At 47.1% G+C, this 16,746-nt stretch overlaps 1 protein-coding gene across 3 annotated transcripts in view; it reads left to right on the forward strand.

The window, feature by feature from the left end:
• The window catches only part of CDS2 (CDP-diacylglycerol synthase 2), a 61,443-nt gene that overhangs the window by 32,514 nt on the left and 12,183 nt on the right, over positions 1-16,746 (forward strand). For all 3 annotated transcript variants that reach the window (XM_055266751.2, XM_063633514.1, XM_063633513.1), the window contains exons 2-5: positions 9,705-9,841; positions 11,375-11,471; positions 12,968-13,065; positions 15,111-15,250. In XM_055266751.2, coding sequence (XP_055122726.1) covers positions 9,705-9,841; positions 11,375-11,471; positions 12,968-13,065; positions 15,111-15,250 — 472 coding nt within the window. The remainder of the gene's footprint in view (positions 1-9,704; positions 9,842-11,374; positions 11,472-12,967; positions 13,066-15,110; positions 15,251-16,746) is intronic.

Consider the following 16,746-nt stretch of genomic DNA (forward strand, 5'->3'; position numbering starts at 1 on the left):
TGAGACATACAGATCCTGTACTTTTTTTGGAAACCCCCGTATCACTTAGGATGCATTTGGCCACAAATGTCTAAGAAGAAGGGGAGATAAACAGTGGGACAGCTGGCTGCAGCCCTAAAATGCCTCCTCTAGTGCTACTGAGTGCAAAAATGAATTGTTGGCCTACGCTATATGTAGCCCAGCTATACCTGCCACTTTAGCAAACCCTGGATTCTCTCAGCATAATTGGCTGTGGCTGCCTATGCAGATGTGGTTCTAGGTGCCAGGCCAGGTGCTGGGGGTACAGTGGTGAGGAAGTCAACATGGCTTCCCCACAGAGATGATGGTCTCGAGGCGGAGACTGTGCGGTGTGGGAAGCCGTCTTTTTTTGTTTTTTGTTTTTTTGAGACAGGGTCTTGCTCTGTCATCTAGGCTGGAATGCAGTGGCATGATCAGGTCTCACTGCAGCCTCAACCTCCTAGGCTTAGGCGATCCTCCCACTTTGGCCTCCCAAAGTTTTGGGATTACAGGCATGAACCACGGTGGGGAGCACTCCTAAGGAAGGACAGGGGCCGCTGGGACACACAGGCAGTTGGGGAAGATTTGGAGAGAAAGGAAACTCTTAAAAGATCAATGAAAATTTGCTGGAAGAGAAGTGGGTTTCAGTAGAGGGTGGTTTGCAGACTGTTTTAGGTAGGAACACAGGAACAAAAGTCCTAAAGGTAAGAAAGTACAGCCTGTTCTAGAAACTGATCTAGTTCAGAATGGCTGTAAGAGATAAGGCTGGATGAGTAGATAAGACCCTGATCCCAAGGGGCTTGTACGCCATTTTAAAGACCTGTCATCTAGGTACTGGGGAGCTGTGAAAGGGGTTCAGGATGGAGAGTGATACAATCAGAATTTCTGGGAAGGTCCTTGTGCTGCAGTGGCAAGAGTGTAGGTGGGAGTGGACTCTAGGCTGAAGGTGAGGTAGCCAGTTAGGCTGTTGGAGTTACTCAGAGGAGGGATGATGTTGGCTTGAATTAAGGGAATGACAGGGGGCATAAGGAGTGGATGCAGCTGAAAGCTGTTTTGGAAATAGCATGAACAAGCTTGGTGACAGATCTACAAGCTGAGAAAGGAGCCACTAAGGGTGATGGCTGCCCTGTTCTCTTGAAAATTTGGGGAAAGGGTACCATTTGCTAAGATAGGTCACATAGTAGAAGGAAGAGGTTTGTGGGAGGAGATGATGAGCTTGGTTTTGGACACATGGTGAGTTTTAGGTGTCCGTGGAGACATCTAGTAGGTATTTGGATTTAGGGTCTGTAGCTCAAGAAGAGACAGCAGGGAGCATGAGAATGAATGGGAAAACTCAGGGAGAGTGGGAGGCAGCAGAAGAATAAGAGAGCTTGAGACCAATGCCAAGGAACCCTCAGATGAAGGGACAGGCCGATGAAGAGGCAGTTCCTAAGGAGAAGGCCAGCTAAAGATGCCTGGCCAGAGAGGCAGGCAGAAACCCAGGGGGAGGTGCTGCTTGGAAGCCAGAGGAAGAGTGTTTTTCAATAATAGCATTAAAAGCTGCTGAGGGATTGAACGAGGTAAGGACTGAGTCCCCGATGGGTTTCGTGACAAGGTCTTTGTTGACCTGGGAGAGCTGCTTCAGTGGAACAGGTGGGGCTGAAGTTGGGTTGTTGTGGTTTGAGGAATGATGCACAGCCAGGGAGGGGACATGAAATGTCGACAGCTCTTCCCAGAGGTTTACCCATGAAGTGGGGAAGAAAGTGCATTGGTTGGATGAACTGTGAGAAGTTGTTTGTTGAGCCTGCCTAGATGGTTGTAAGTAGGGCTGTGGTGAGGGAGAGAGGTGAGAAGATGGAGAGGGCAATGGAGTGAGTCTCTGAGGAGGTGGGAGGAGAAGGCACGGCGAGCACATGGCTGACTCCGAGCGTGGCTGTCCTGGGGACAGTTGTCCTTTGCCATCAGTGTTGTGTCCTCTACCAAGTCCCCTGTGGTCCTTTGTAAATAGCTTTATCTGGAGGCAAAATGGCTCATAGCCACTTAGGTTTTAAGAAGCTGAATCTGCCACACTCATGTATTTTCTTGTCCTTTCTCTGAGTGCAGTTAACCTGTTAGAGATGCCAGAAGTGAAGCTGTCCATCTGGGTAGCTGAACACATTTTCTTTGGATCCCATTATTGCTATGAGGCTTTTGAAGGACAGGGTATGGCCATACTGGGGATGACTGTGAACTCATTCAGAGTGGGGTCCTCCTTCTGTTTGGTGTTTTGTTTTGACAATTGAACTTGTCAAATGGAGTATTAGGGCTAAAAGTATTTCTTTGTTATTCCTAACAATACACACACACAAATGCATGCTGTCACACACTGGCCAGATATATGTATATATATGTATATACGTATATATTTTTTTCAGTAGGAACTCAGATGAAAGCCTACTTGGCTTTTTCATTGAGAGGGCCGCCTAAGTCTCTGACACTTATAAGGATGCTTATTCAGGATAAACCCATCTCTGGTAATTTCTCTCCTAGGATCCTGTGTGAGTGGGGAGTTGCCCTCCCTGGCAGCTGGTCACAGGGCTTGATCTAGAAGATGGAGGCCATGGTATTCAGCAGAAAAGTTAGGCTTAGACTAATGACTTTCCTCCAGGAGAAAGTTGATAATTTGCATATAAAGCAGTGCAAAAAATTGTGTAAGTTATGGAGTTAGTCAGTGAAACTTGTGAATTTGAATGCAGTGTCAGTGGGAAAGGCAGAGTTGTTAGAGGCATAACCCACCAGTGCCTTGAAGTCCGCCTTTTAATGAAATTTCCTTGAAGGAGAAAGAAAAAGAGAAGAAAAGCAGAATGATGGTACTGCTTATTTTCTTTCCCTAGTTTTTAGTTCCTCTTAGGCAAATATGAGCAGAATATTAATATGTTTTCTTTAGTGGAGTTCAGAGCTGAGCCATTATCTGGTAAAGAAATGGGGTATGGAGCTGGGTGCGGTAGCTCACGCCTGTAATCCCAGCACTTTGGAGGCTGAGGCAGGTGGATCACCTGAGGTCAGGAGTTGAAGACCAGCCTGGCCAACGTGGCGAAACCCCATCTCTACTAAAAATATAAAAATTATCCGGGCATGGTGGCGGGAGCCTGTAATCCTAGCTACTTGGGAGGCTGAGGCAGGAGAATCGCTTGAACCCGGGTGGCGGAGGCTGCAGTGAGCCAAGATTGTGCCACTGCACTTCAGCCTGGATGACAGAGCAAGACTCTGTCTCAAAAAAAAAAAAAAAAAAAAGAAAAGAAAAAAGAAATGGGGTATAGGATAGGGTAGGTTCCACCGGTGTGGAGCCTGACACAGTGCCCAAGGGATTCCCTCTAGCCATGGGCACAGCCACACTTTTTTTGGGTCAAACACTGACCATCACTACTTTGGGTGTCAGAGTCTTGAGAAATATCCAGGTAGGAGGGTGGGCCCCTGACACCAAGTGAAGACCGAAAGGGAGCCTCAGAAGGATGCTGTCCAGGAAGCCTCCCACCAGGCAGGCAGGAAACCCAAACAGCAGGGTTTTCTTCCTGGAGAGTTGATAGTGAAAATGAGTTCCACAAATGCTGTTCTGGACTGAGCTAGGTCGCTCCCCAGGAAAAGCCAGACCTTAACCACAAGGAACATCCCCTCCTGCCCACTGCTCCCTCTGGCCCTCCCTCACTGCCTTCTCTTTCTTCTGTTATGTTCTGATCTTCGGGTCAGTGCTGGGTGTGGGGAAGCTTCTGGACAGTTGGTGGAGAAGCTTTCTGAGCATGAGTTTCTCCAAAAATGCTAATGGCTCTTAACTGAGCCCCTGGTACACCGATCACTCCATGTGACCCTCATCCTAAGTGCTTCTGCCTTTCCCTCGAGGGTCTATGTAAACCAGAAGGGGTGGGCCCTCAGAGGAGCTTTCCCCCTTCCTTTAAAGCAGCAGTCTTGTTTCCTGTTTATACCAGCACTACAACCCCCTTGGGAAATGGCCGAGGAACTGTGGGAGGCGGTGGTTGAGAGAGAACCTGAGAGGGTCTGCCCTACCTGGTCTCTGTTCCCGGCCCTCGGGATTGAAAGGGAAGGAAGGAGGAGGGGTGCCTGGGAGCTGGGTGGATATGAGTCGGAAGAGGCAGGGCAGCCTCTCCCTGCAGTGCTGGTCTGAGCACACACCAGGAGTGAGGCAGGAGTGGACGCTGGTTTGGTCCCGCTGCCAGGGCTGCTGCAGGGGCACCAGTCAGGCACACGAGCAGGAAAGTGGGTGCTATCATATCTCAGCGTAGTCTGGACACTTTGGTCCATCATAGGTCAAGTAGAATTAATTAGCTCATCAGTTCAACAAATCTTGGGGCACCTGCTATGTTCCAGGCACTGCTCAGTGCAGTGGTGAACAGGTAACTCCTGGCCCCTGACAGACCGCCGTGTCTGACATGTATATGGTGTTTTTACCATGTGTCCCAGTTTACACTCATGAACATATGCATATGTCCTGATAATGCCCATTACAAAGCATACATGGGAAAGAAAAGAAGAATGAGGTAAGTAGAGATAAATTCTAAGATTTCCTCCCACACTTTGGCAGATGGTTCAGCTTCAGAGTCTACTAGCATGGACTGTTGCTTTAATGGGTAGCTTTTGTGTTTCAGACACCACCTTACACAGTTTTGAGTCGGGGCTACCAGCGTGAAAGAGCTTGAAGCAAGCTAGGCAAATGCTGTGCCCAGATCATTTATTAGCATTTGGCCCCAGCAAGGCCTGATGCTTTCCTTGGGAAGGGTGCCCAGCTTGTCTCGGGTGGGTGTTTTAGGGTCTCATGCTTCTGTCTTGTGTGCTGTGGTCAGGCTACTGAGGGGAGTGTGGCAGGCACCTGCTGCTTATTCAGTACTTTATAGTTCTCATAGTCTTTCATTGAGGTCACATTGGTCATCCCAACAACCTTCCGAGATGGGGATTCCTTTCCCCACTGAAGACCAGAGGATGGAGGCCTGTGCTGTGTGTCATGAGTGTCAGAGCCGGCCCTGGGCCTTGCTTTCCTGGACGGGCCACTGCCTCATTCTACAGAAAGTCTTTCTCAACATCTCCCCAACTCGCTGTGCAACAGAGGAGCAAACTGATGAACATGTTCAGCATGTACCACCTTTCTTGTGGGAAGGAGCATGGGTTCCAGGTCCCTGCCTGCTTCCAGACCCTCTGTGGAAGCTGCCGCTGGCACTCAGCTTCCTTTTCCAGGGTATGAGCAGCTGTTTCCCCAAGCAGAATGCCTTTGTCCACGGGGTGGGGAGGAGCCGGAAGACTGCAGGCCTCCAGGTTCTCTCAGGTTTCTGTTTCCTTTGGCATCCACAAGACATCAGGAGCCAGGTGGCTGGCTGACCTGTCCCCCTCCTCCTCTGTGTCTTCCCCAGGCTGTGCAGTTTCCCTGCTCACAGGGATTTGCCCTTGGCACCTGTTAGGCCCTGTCTTAGCATACGGGAGAGCGTGGTCTGTAGGTTGATGTTGGTTTCCTGCTCAGAGGATGCTTCCTCAGTAGGCCCCGGTGAGGCCCAGGGAACCTGGAGTTACTCACTTAAAGGCAGCAAAAACCTAGAAAGTTAATCTCTTTCAGGCTTGTTTGTTCAGTGGTTTTTTGAAAAGATCAACAAAATTGATAGACCGCTAGCAAGACTAATAAGAAAAGAGAAGAATCAAATAGACACAATAAAAAATGACAAAGGGGATATCACCACCGATCCCACAGAAATACAAACTACCATCAGAGAATACTATAAACACCTCTACGCAAATAAACTAGAAAATCTAGAAGAAATGGATAAATTCCTCGACACATACTTCATTTCTTAGTTGTTCAGCTCAGTCCCCCTGAGGTCTTGGTAACAATAGTTGCAATATCTTTGTAACAGTTCTCTATCTCCTTTTACTACTCTCTGCCTCCGGATACGCCTCTTCACTTCACCCCTTCCTTCAAGGAAGGAGAGGAGTCAGGTCTGACAGTGTTGCAGGACGCAGTGCTGGGCTAACGGAAGGTCCGGAGAGGCTCTTAGCACAGAGCTGGAGCTGCCTGCTCCTCCCTCGCAGGACGCTGCCTGGGTTCTGTTCTTGTCCTTCCCTGCCTGGGGAACTAGCAGGCTTTGTGAGTCTCCTTGACAACAGGATGGATAAGTTAAAAATAACCTTGTGCCGATCTTTCTGTGTGTGAGTGCCCTCTCGCCTGCTGCTGTGGAGCACAGTCCCTGCAGCTTCTAGAAGCTCCTGAATGCATCTGTGGGAGTCTCAGTGGGGTCCAGGTGCTAGCATTTTGAAGCCCTGAGGTTTTAGAGGTCAAAACCAGATGATCAGGCAGCATCATTACCTTGTAACTCGTAATGATTGCCGTAATATTACTGGCAACTGGTGGTTGCCAATGGTGTGTGGGTGTCAATGTTGCAATAAAGATTGGACAGCTGTTCTGAATGCTTTGTCTTCATTTAGTCTCCCTGGAGAGGGACGACTCTGGAGACCTTACTGTGTTTCAGAACCTCTGGAGTGGTGTACTGGGACACAGCCCTGGGTGAGAGTTTGGTTATATGTCTTCAAGGAATCCCCATGGGAAGGAGGGTCCTTACCTTACTGGGCCCCTTTTATAAGGTGAAGATGCCAAAGTACAGAGGCACTTGGGTGACTTATCCAGAGCCACCTGGCTCGACTGTGGCAGAGTAGGGAGCAGTCTCTGTCTTCAGAAGCTGTGGCTCTTTCCCTTGGATCCTAATGATGAGGCAGTCTTTATCAGGCCTTTACCAAAGCCAGCTGTCTCTTTCTTATCAGCAGTCTGCACTAGGCGAGGCCCTCTGTTTTGCTAATCTGTTTTGTTTTTCTGTTTTGCTAATCTGCGCTAGTTAAGGCCCTCTGTCTTGTCACAGTTGTAAATTAATTTAGAGCTGTCTCCTTGAGGGCAGGGGCTGGGTTTTTCTTTTTTTTTTTTTTTTTTTTTTTTTTATTATACTTTAGGGTTTTAGGGTACATGTGCACAATGTGCAGTTTTGTTACATATGTATCCATGTGCCATGTTGATTTCCTGCACCCATTAACTCGTCATTTAGCATTAGGTGTATCTCCTAATGCTGTCCCTCCCCCCTCCCCCCACCCCACAACAGTCCCCGGAGTGTGATGTTCCCCTTCCTGTGTCCATGAGTTCTCATTGTTCAATTCCCACCTATGAGTGAGAACATGCGGTGTTTGGTTTTTTGTCCTTGCGATAGTTTACTGAGAATGATGTTTTCCAGTTTCATCCATGTCCCTACAAAGGACACGAACTCATCATTTTTTATGGCTGCATAGTATTCCATGGTGTATATGTGCCACATTTTCTTAATCCAGTCTATCGTTGTTGGACATTTGGGTTGGTTCCAACTCTTTGCTATTGTGAATAGTGCCGCAATAAACATACGTGTGCATGTGTCTTTATAGCAGCATGATTTATAGTCCTTTGGGTATATACCCAGTAATGGGATGGCTGGGTCAAATGGTATTTCTAGTTCGAGATCCCTGAGGAATCGCCACACTGACTTCCACAATGGTTGAACTAGTTTACAGTCCCACCAACAGTGTAAAAGTGTTCCTATTTCTCCACATCCTCTCCAGCACCTGTTGTTTCCTGATTTTTTACTGATGGCCATTCTAACTGGTGTGAGATGGTATCTCACTGTGGTTTTGATTTGCATTTCTCTGATGGCCAGTGATGAGGAGCATTTCTTCATGTGTTTTTTGGCTGCATAAATGTCTTCTTTTGAGAAGTGTCTGTTCATGTCCTCTGCCCACTTTTTGATGGGGTTGTTTGTTTTTTTCTTGTAAATTTGTTTGAGTTCATTGTAGATTCTGGATATTAGCCCTTTGTCAGATGAGTAGGTTGCAAAAATTTTCTCCCATTGTGTAGGTTGAACAGAGCCCTCAGAAATGATGCCGCATAGCTACAACTATCTGATCTTTGACAAACCTGACAAAAACAAGAAATGGGGAAAGGATTCCCTATTTAATAAATGGTGCTGGGAAAACTGGCTAGCCATATGTAGAAAGCTGCAACTGGATCCCTTCCTTACACCTTATACAAAAATTAATTCAAGATGGATTAAAGACTTATATGTTAGACCTAAAACCATTAAAATCCTACAAGAAAACCTAGGCAATACCATTCAGGACATAGGCGTGGGCAAGGACTTCATGTCTAAAACACCAAAAGCAATGGCAACAAAAGCCAAAATCGACAAATGGGATCTCATTAAACTAAAGAGCTTCTGCACAGCAAAAGAAACTATCATCAGGGGCTGGGTTTTTCTTTACACACCTGGACCTAATTCCTCTCTTCTCCTTCTATCCATTAGTAAGTGTTTTGCTGTGTGCCATGCATGGGGATAATGAGAACAAGAAGTTATGTTCTTGTCTTTAAGGAGTTTGTCGTCAGCCAAGGAGACATTTACAAAAGTCCCTTTTGTGGCCAGCGCTGAGAGGGAGAAGGTTCGAGTGTTAAGAGAGCAAATAACTGGGTGTCTGACCTTGCCTGAGGTGAAGGTGGGAGTTAGAGCAGTCCGAGAGAACATATTAGTAACACAATGTACTCAAATCTGGAGCACACAAACCACTACGAATCAATAAAAAAAGGCAGAAAACTGTAGAAAAACTAGCCAATAATTTGACAGACACTTGACAAAAGAAGATAACCAAATGGCCAGTGAACATGTGAAACAGTTGGAATTCCATGTATTTATCAGTCATCAGGCAAGTCAGAGGACCTGGGTTAATATGAGACATTGGGCCACACATTGAACTTCCCAGATCTCCTGTTTATTATTTGTAAACGGGGCTTCTCCTCTCCCTTCCCTTCCTCCCAGTACTGAAGCTTGCAGGCATGGGAAAGGCTCCTCAGACCATGCAGGGCTATACAGATACTAAGTAGTGTTGTTACTCTAAGTGATTTAATTTCTCCTCCACCTCGTCTCATAGCAACTATTCTGAATTCCCCTATGAAAGAAAAGACTTGAGTAGTAGGATGGTTCCTAGGATTCAGAATAGCCTGTCCCTTGATACTTTGGGTAAAGAGCTTGCTGCTGGCATGGCTCTGGTTCTCTCACCCAGGCTGGGAGCAGGGTGAGTTCCTGTGCGTCTTTTGTCACCCAGGGCCTGGTGGCAGGGAAAGGACTGAGGTGCACCAGTCCTGGCTCAAGCACTGTCTGGAGTAGGCTGTCTGGTTTGTCGTCCACACTGACTGTGATTGACCTCCTCACAGAGTGCTCTAGTGAAGTCCAGAAATAACACTCTGGACTTGGGACGTGTTGACATTAACGGGTCTACAGGGGCAACAGCCCACTCCACCTGGCTTCCCCTGAGAGAGCCTGGTCAGTGCCATTGGCTGCCCTAGCAGGCTCAGGGATAACCTCCTGGTAAAACTGGTCCCAGCCTCCCTTTTGCATTCTTTGGATACAAAGGAGCCATGTTCTCTCTCTTCTGGATCTGTCCTGTGCGGTTAAGCAGATGGTACGCGGTGCAGATGCACACCTCTCTTCCAGCAGAGTGTGGCTGGCCACCTCGGCACATGTCACAACAGTGTCAGGATTGCTGCTAGTCCCGTCAGTCCCATCACCTGACTGTGCCAGGTTCTTAGGCCCTGTTTGGAGTCCTTCCCCACAGATCTCTCATGAAGGCATAGACTTCTCAATGGTCTACTCGGCACTTTTGACCTTTTTCTCTTCTGTATTTCTGCCACTTAGGAGTCAGAGTCAGAAGCAAAGGTAGATGGAGAGACTGCATCGGACAGTGAGAGCCGGGCAGAATCCGCACCCCTGCCAGTCTCTGCAGATGATACCCCGGAGGTCCTCAATAGGGCCCTTTCCAACTTGTCTTCAAGGTAACCTGGCTTAATGATGCAGGTGCTTGTTGGGGGCTTTGCACCATGTCCAAGTGCACTGGAAGAGCCTGCAGAGAGCCCGTGGTCTTGCAGAGCAGGCCCGCTGACTTGCCTTAGCCTCCCATGCCGCTGCTCCAGGCTCCATTGAGTGTAATCTAGTGCTTAGCAGTGGCAGTGAGCACAGTGACCAGGAGGGGAGGGCAACCAAGGCTGGAAGGATCTGGCCCTGGAAGGATCTGGCCCTGGTGCTTCAGACTGGACTAGGAAATGCAGTCCAAAGAGGAAGAGGGGACAGGAGGGATGGAGGTGGGTGAGGTCAGCTGACACTGCACAGCACAGGAAACTGGCCTTGGGTTTGTGATTAATGGGCAGGCTGCTTTTCACTGAGGAGTCCACGTTTCCAGTTCAGAGTTTAGTTTCTGTCACATCCATTGTGAACAGTTCCTTAAATTCTCCAGGAAGAACTGGGAAACATCTTAACCTAGGTGAATCTAGTGTTAAAACTTTTCGCCCTTGAAAACTTGGTTCTTTTAACACAGCTGTGTGAGTAGATCAAAAACACATTATAAGACCCCAAAGCATTATCTCAGTGTTCCTATGTGTGCCTTCAGCTGTCCCCTTGGGAGTCTGAATTGTGCAGTGGTTAAGGGCGTGGACTTTGCAGCCAGACCCCTGGATTCAGATCCCAGCTTTAGTGTTTGCCAGCTGTTTGACCTGTGCCTCCATTTCCTCATCTGTAAAAGCGAAGTGTGTTGAGGATTGAAGGAGTTAATACATGTAAAGTCCTCATAAAATTACCTTATGCAGTCCGGGTACAGTGGCTCACGCCTGTAATTCCAGCACTTTGGGAGGCCGAGGTGGGTGGATCAGGAGGTCAGGAGATCGAGACCACGGTGAAACCCTGTCTCTACTAAAAATACAAAAAATTAGCTGGGCGTGGTGGCAGGCGCCTGTAGTCCCAGCTACTTGGGAGGCTGAAGCAAGAGAAATGGTGTGAACCTGGGAGGCAGAGCTTGCAGTGAGCTGAGATCGCGCCACTGCACTCCAACCTGGGCGACAGAGGAAACTCCGTCTCAAAAAAAAAAAAAATTATGCATATTTGTGGTAGCTGTTATTATCATTGCATAATGTTACTATTATTCCCATAATTATTCAGGGCAGTGCAGTGTAGGATCCTGCTGCCAGAAAAAAATATTTTTTTCTTCAGATAGTCAGCTGTAGAAACCATCCAAGTGGATACAGAAGCAGAGGGCACTACATTTCCCTTGGTTTTTCTGTTTGTTTGTGTTTTGCCTGATACCTTCTTTAAGATACAAGCTAGGTGTATTTTTTGCCAAGTTTGGTTGTGACTTAGGCATTGGTACTAGTGATCTTGCTCCTGCCAGCGTGTGGCTGGTGCTTCCGTCATGGTGAATCTGGAAAGGACTGAGCTCAGGGCCCTCATCTCAGGAAGATCCATATCGCTTGAGTTTGTGCATTGGTTTTTTTCTGGGCTCCTAACTGATGTTTTCTCCTTCTCCTACTCTGACTTAGATGGAAGAACTGGTGGGTGAGAGGCATCCTGACTTTGGCCATGATTGCATTTTTCTTCATCATCATTTACCTGGGACCAATGGTTTTAATGATAATCGTAAGTGCCATTTCACGCTATTTTAGTTTTCCCTTCAGTTTTTGCTGCAGGCCTGGTTGTCTTAAGTGTGAGGTGTTGGGTTGGTTGTGGGAATTGACGGGGGTCCAGGCTCCTCAGAAAACCTCTGCCATAGAACATCTGTGACTTCCCACTTCTCAGTAGCCACCTGGAGGGTCATTGGTGTAGGCTGGTTGTTTATGGTTGAAGATGTCTCAGTGTCTTTTCTTTTAAAAAACTGACTTTATTGCCTGCGATCCCAGCACTTTGTGAGGCTGAGGCGGGCAGATCACGATGTCAGGAGTTCGAGACCAGCCTGACCAACATGGTGAAACCCTGTCTCTACTAAAAATACAAAAATTAGCCATGCGTGGTGGCACGCGCCTGTAATCCCAGCTACTCAGGGGGCTGAGGCAAGAGAATCGCTTGAACCTGGGAGGCGGAGGTTGCAGTGAGCCGAGATCATGCCACTGCACTCCAGCCTGGGCAACAGAGTGAGACTCCATCTCAAAACAAACAAACAAACAAACAAAACTGACTTTATTATTCCAACTCTGTAAACTTTTACCCTGGGCATGTCTCTATATGACTCCTGGTTTTGTTTCCTGTTTCCCTGGGGCCTCCCTCCTGGGCTTAGAGCTTTCATTAAGGAAATCCCAGTCCACAGAGCTGCTCTCTCTGTCTTCCCACTGTCCTGGACAGGGTCAAGTGACCATCAGCTGCATGTGAGCAAAGCATTTGACTTTGAATACTTGAGACTTTTCAAGTATTCAGAGTCAAAAGGAGAATGGATTGGTTGAATCCTGGGAGGTTCTAGAATAAAAAGTTAAAAAGGAGGTTCTAGAATAAAGTTAATTGAGGGCCAGGCATGGCAGCTCACGCCTATAATCCCAGCACTTTGAGAGGCCAAGGTGGGAGGATCGCTTGAGCCCAAGAGTTCGAGACCAGCCTGGGAAAGAAGGTGAAACCTCGTCTCTACTTAAAAAAAAAAATCCTTTAACTCGTCATTTAGCATTAGGTATATCTCCTAATGCTATCCCTTCCCCCTCACCCCACCCCACACGTTGTGCACATGTACCCTAAAACTTAAAGTATAGTAATAATAAAATTAAATAAAAGTCCTTTTGGCTGGGTGCAGTGGCTCACATCTGTAATTCTAGCACTTTGGGAGGCTGAGGCAGGTGGATTGCTTGAGCCCAGGAGTTCAAGACCAGCCTGGGCAACACGGTGAAACCCTGTCTTAAAAAAAAAAAAGTTAATTGAAACATCAGGGTGTGTATTTTATTGTGAGTGGAAAATTGGATCTACTCCCTATGACATAGAGGGGTGCATTGCTCTGTGGGATGGTGTGAGAGAGGAAGAAGGAGGGAAGCAGAACCACTGGAGGCCCGATATTTTTCTTAAGTATAATGGGTTTTCTGGAAGGCTCATGACCTGTTGGTTTCCATTTCCAAAAATCATAAGAATTGGGGTGTCAGTGAATGTTTTGTGTCCTGCAGGTGATGTGCGTTCAGATTAAGTGTTTCCATGAGATAATCACTATTGGCTACAACGTCTACCACTCCTATGATCTGCCCTGGTTCAGGACCCTCAGCTGGTAAGCTCTCTGGCCCCACAGAGGCTTTTAGAATTTGGATGATGTGCTTTGTGGTAGGTACTTACAGTGATGTTGGGTATTTCTATCATTTGCTATAGAATAAATGCTGGGGAGGCAGTTATCATGTTAGGTCATGCAAAGTTTCATGAAGAAAATGGCATTTGAGCATTAAGTGAAGAAATGGGTAAGAGAATGTTAGGAGTAGGAAAAAGGCAGGAGAAAAGAGGTGATTGCCACAGACTTGCACAGTGCCTTTGAGACCTGAGTATTTCATAGGCCAGACTCTGTGGTTGGCCTTGCGGGAGTCTTATAGTTACTTGAAGTCTGGAATCTTCCTGAGAAGAAACCAGATGGGCTGCATTCTGTGACTGTGTTTGCCTTGGTATTTGGATTCCTTAAACTCTGCATGATGATCCCATTTTTCTAAATGAGCATATTTTTCATGCTGTCATATCTCAGCATCCCACTAGAGTTGTCTGGAAGTTGTTAGGTTCTGCTGCTGGCTTTGCTTCTTATCCTTGGAACTTGGTTTCCTTGTCTCTAAGACAGATGGTTGAGACTTACTGGTTTCCAGACTGTGGTGTTTGAGCCCTACTTCATCAGGTGTTTTGAGTGCCAGAGTGGACAGGAGTGAGACTGAATGCATGGGATCTGGGCTCCGCTGGGAAAGTTGGCTTTCTCCATTTCCTAGGAAAGGACTCAGCTTTCTTAAAGCAAAAAGAAAAACCTGTAGCACATGTCTGAGACCCCTTTCTGATCTGAAACTTTGCTTTATTGGCTGTAGTATTCTCAGGTGGTGACTTTTGAGCAGAGCACTGCACAATGCTGAGAGGACCTGGGGCAAATGCGGACCGTCTCACCCCACTGTGCAGGGATACGGGGGTTGAAGCCATGACTTAGCCGGCTGGAGAGTAGTGGTTTTTGCCCCAGCAACCTGGTCACCGTCAAGGAAGCCAATGTGCTCAGATGTAGGCTGGGCAGCCCCTTCCTGAGGTGTTTGCTGTCACCCAACAGCACACGCTGCCTCCCAGCCTCCAGATGGAATTGGGATTGCCACCTAGCTTAAGATGCAGGTCCGTTTTGTGGCTGTTCTTTAGCTGGAAAGCAGTGTTTTGCATTTTGTTAACATACTCAGAAGGCCTGACTCCTGGCTGTGGTCACTTTACAAAGAAAGATTTTTCCATGTAACAGAAAAGAAACCCAATATGGGAGTTTTTGTACTTCATAATTTAAAAAAAAGAATGGGAAAGAAAAGCTCTCCACTTTCTTCTCTATCTCAGGATCCTTGCTGGGGGTTTGCAGTGATGGCTGCATGGTCCCATACTCAGCAGTACTGTGGAGGCTGCAAGGGATGGCTTCTCTTCTCATGAACGCCAGTTGAGGAGAGAGGATACACAAGTGAAGAGTAACGCTAATGGAAGGTCTGTGTGTCAGAGCCAGGCTTCAGAGAGGGAGATGCATCATTAATTGCTTAGTCGGATAATCACATATTACTTCCTATAGAAATAAATGCAGGGGAGGCAGAAATCATGTTAGGTCATGCAAAGTTTTATGAATAAAATGGCATTTGAGCAAGGAGTGAAAGAATGGAGAAGCAAAGAGAATGTCAGGAGCAGGAAAAAGGCAGGAGAACAGCAGACAGGCGGCAAAGCCGGAAGAAACCATTTTGATAGGCGTGAAGGAGTTCCTGTTGGGAAGAGTGGAAACGAGACGGGGGGAAGCAGGATGAGGCGTGTTTTTGAAGGTCGTATGGTTCAAGGATCCCTCAGGTATGGGAATGCTACAAAAGGGGCAAAAACGGAGTCTCAAGTTTGGGAGAAATGGAGAGTGAATGAAAGCTGTTGTCTGTTTCTAGATAAATTTCTCACCTACGGTGTCACCAGAGAGCAGGAAACCGTGGTCTGCCTGTCCCTCTGTGAGCTGTTGTGGGGGCCTCAAGAGTGGGGGGTATTCTGCTGCCCTCTGTCCCTTGCTCTGGGATGTCTGACTGCCTTGCTGTGAAGGCAAGGGTACTCCCTGCAGCAATGACCTGTCTTCATTTACAGGTACTTTCTCCTGTGTGTAAACTATTTCTTCTATGGTGAGACAGTGACGGATTACTTCTTCACCCTGGTCCAGAGAGAAGAGCCTTTGCGGATTCTCAGTAAATACCACCGGTTCATTTCCTTTACTCTCTATCTAATAGGTATGCATTAAGCAGTTCACCATTTCTTGTGTCTGTATTGTTTTTGTATGTCTGTCAAGTAGGAATTGGGGAATTTCTTGGTTAGTGTACAGTTTTGTGACATTAACTCTGACCATGCAGGGGAGCAGAGCTGATGCTCTATGTTAAGCTGTAGCAGCTCTTTCCTTTTTTTTTTTTTTGAGGCAGGGTCTCACTGTGTCACCCAGGCTGGAGTGCAGTGGCACGATCTCGGCTCACTGCAACCTCCGCCTCCCAAGCTCAAGCGATCCTCCCACCTCAGGTCCTGAAGTAGCTGGGACTACAGGTGCATGCTACCATGCCCAGCTAATTTTTGTATTTTTAGTAGAGACTGAATTTCACCATGTTGGCCAGGCTGGTTCTGAACTCCTGAGCTTAACTTATCTGCCCGCCTTGGCCTCCCAAAGTGCTGGGATTACAGGTGTGAGCCACCACGCCCGGCCTTGTAGGAGCTCTTTTAAGAGAAGTGGAGTGTAGGGGTGGGACTGTAGCCTGTGCCACCTGCCCCCGTGTTTCAGCCACCATTGAGGAACAGCACAGCATGGTCCTGTCCTGACTCTGCTGTTGGCAAAGATTCTGCAGTGGGACCGAAACAAAAATCATCTGGGAACTTTGGGACTCTTTAGGGGAGTCATTTTAGGAGACCCCTTGGGTGACATTGTAGCATGGTGGAAATTTTACTGGATTTGGGCTTAAAAAGACTCTGCAACCTCAGGGGGAGCTAGGAACATGATATTTCTGAGTCTCAGCTCTTTTGTAATCTAGAGCTAAAACTGCAGAGTTACTGTGAGGATTAAATCAAATACATTAAAACTTCACAAACATTAAAGCGTTATATTAATATATATTCAGCTAAGGCCACGTACTAATTCTAATAATGCTGATAGTTTTTCATAGCTACCTTCAAAGCTAGTTTGAGGTGCACAAAAAATTTGTTCTGACCTCAATGTCAATCTGACCTATTTTTGATCAGCTTGATAGCAATACTTCTGTGAATGACACCTGACTATTAAAATATAAAGTCTGCGAAGGGGTCTGCTGCCATTGAGGATATTCAGAGAGTATGCCGCAGACCCGGAAAGCAGCCTTCCACAGTGGGAGGTCAGGGGTCTGGAAAAGCGACATGCTTATTTCTGCGTAGAACTGCTTTTGAGGATCTCCGCATATTTATGGGTAAAGGTTCCTTTCCTTCTTGGAGAAGGGGTCTGCGGACATGTTTTGCTACCATCTAGGTCACTGTGAGAGAGATAAAAAGGTGGTCTTGACCCTATACCATGTGGATCCCTCTTCTCCCAGCCCTATGAATACTAGGACAGGTGTTGGCAAACTTTTTTTTTTTTTTTTACAAGGGGAACCAAGTTTATTAAGAAAGTAAAGGAATAAAAGAATGGCTACCATAGGCAGAGCAGCCCCGAGGACTGCTGATTGCCCATTTTTATGGTTATTTCTTGATTATATGCTAAACAAAGGGTGGATTA

Source organism: Symphalangus syndactylus, chromosome 24, assembly GCF_028878055.3.
Source record: "Symphalangus syndactylus isolate Jambi chromosome 24, NHGRI_mSymSyn1-v2.1_pri, whole genome shotgun sequence".
Lineage (NCBI taxonomy): Eukaryota > Metazoa > Chordata > Mammalia > Primates > Hylobatidae > Symphalangus > Symphalangus syndactylus.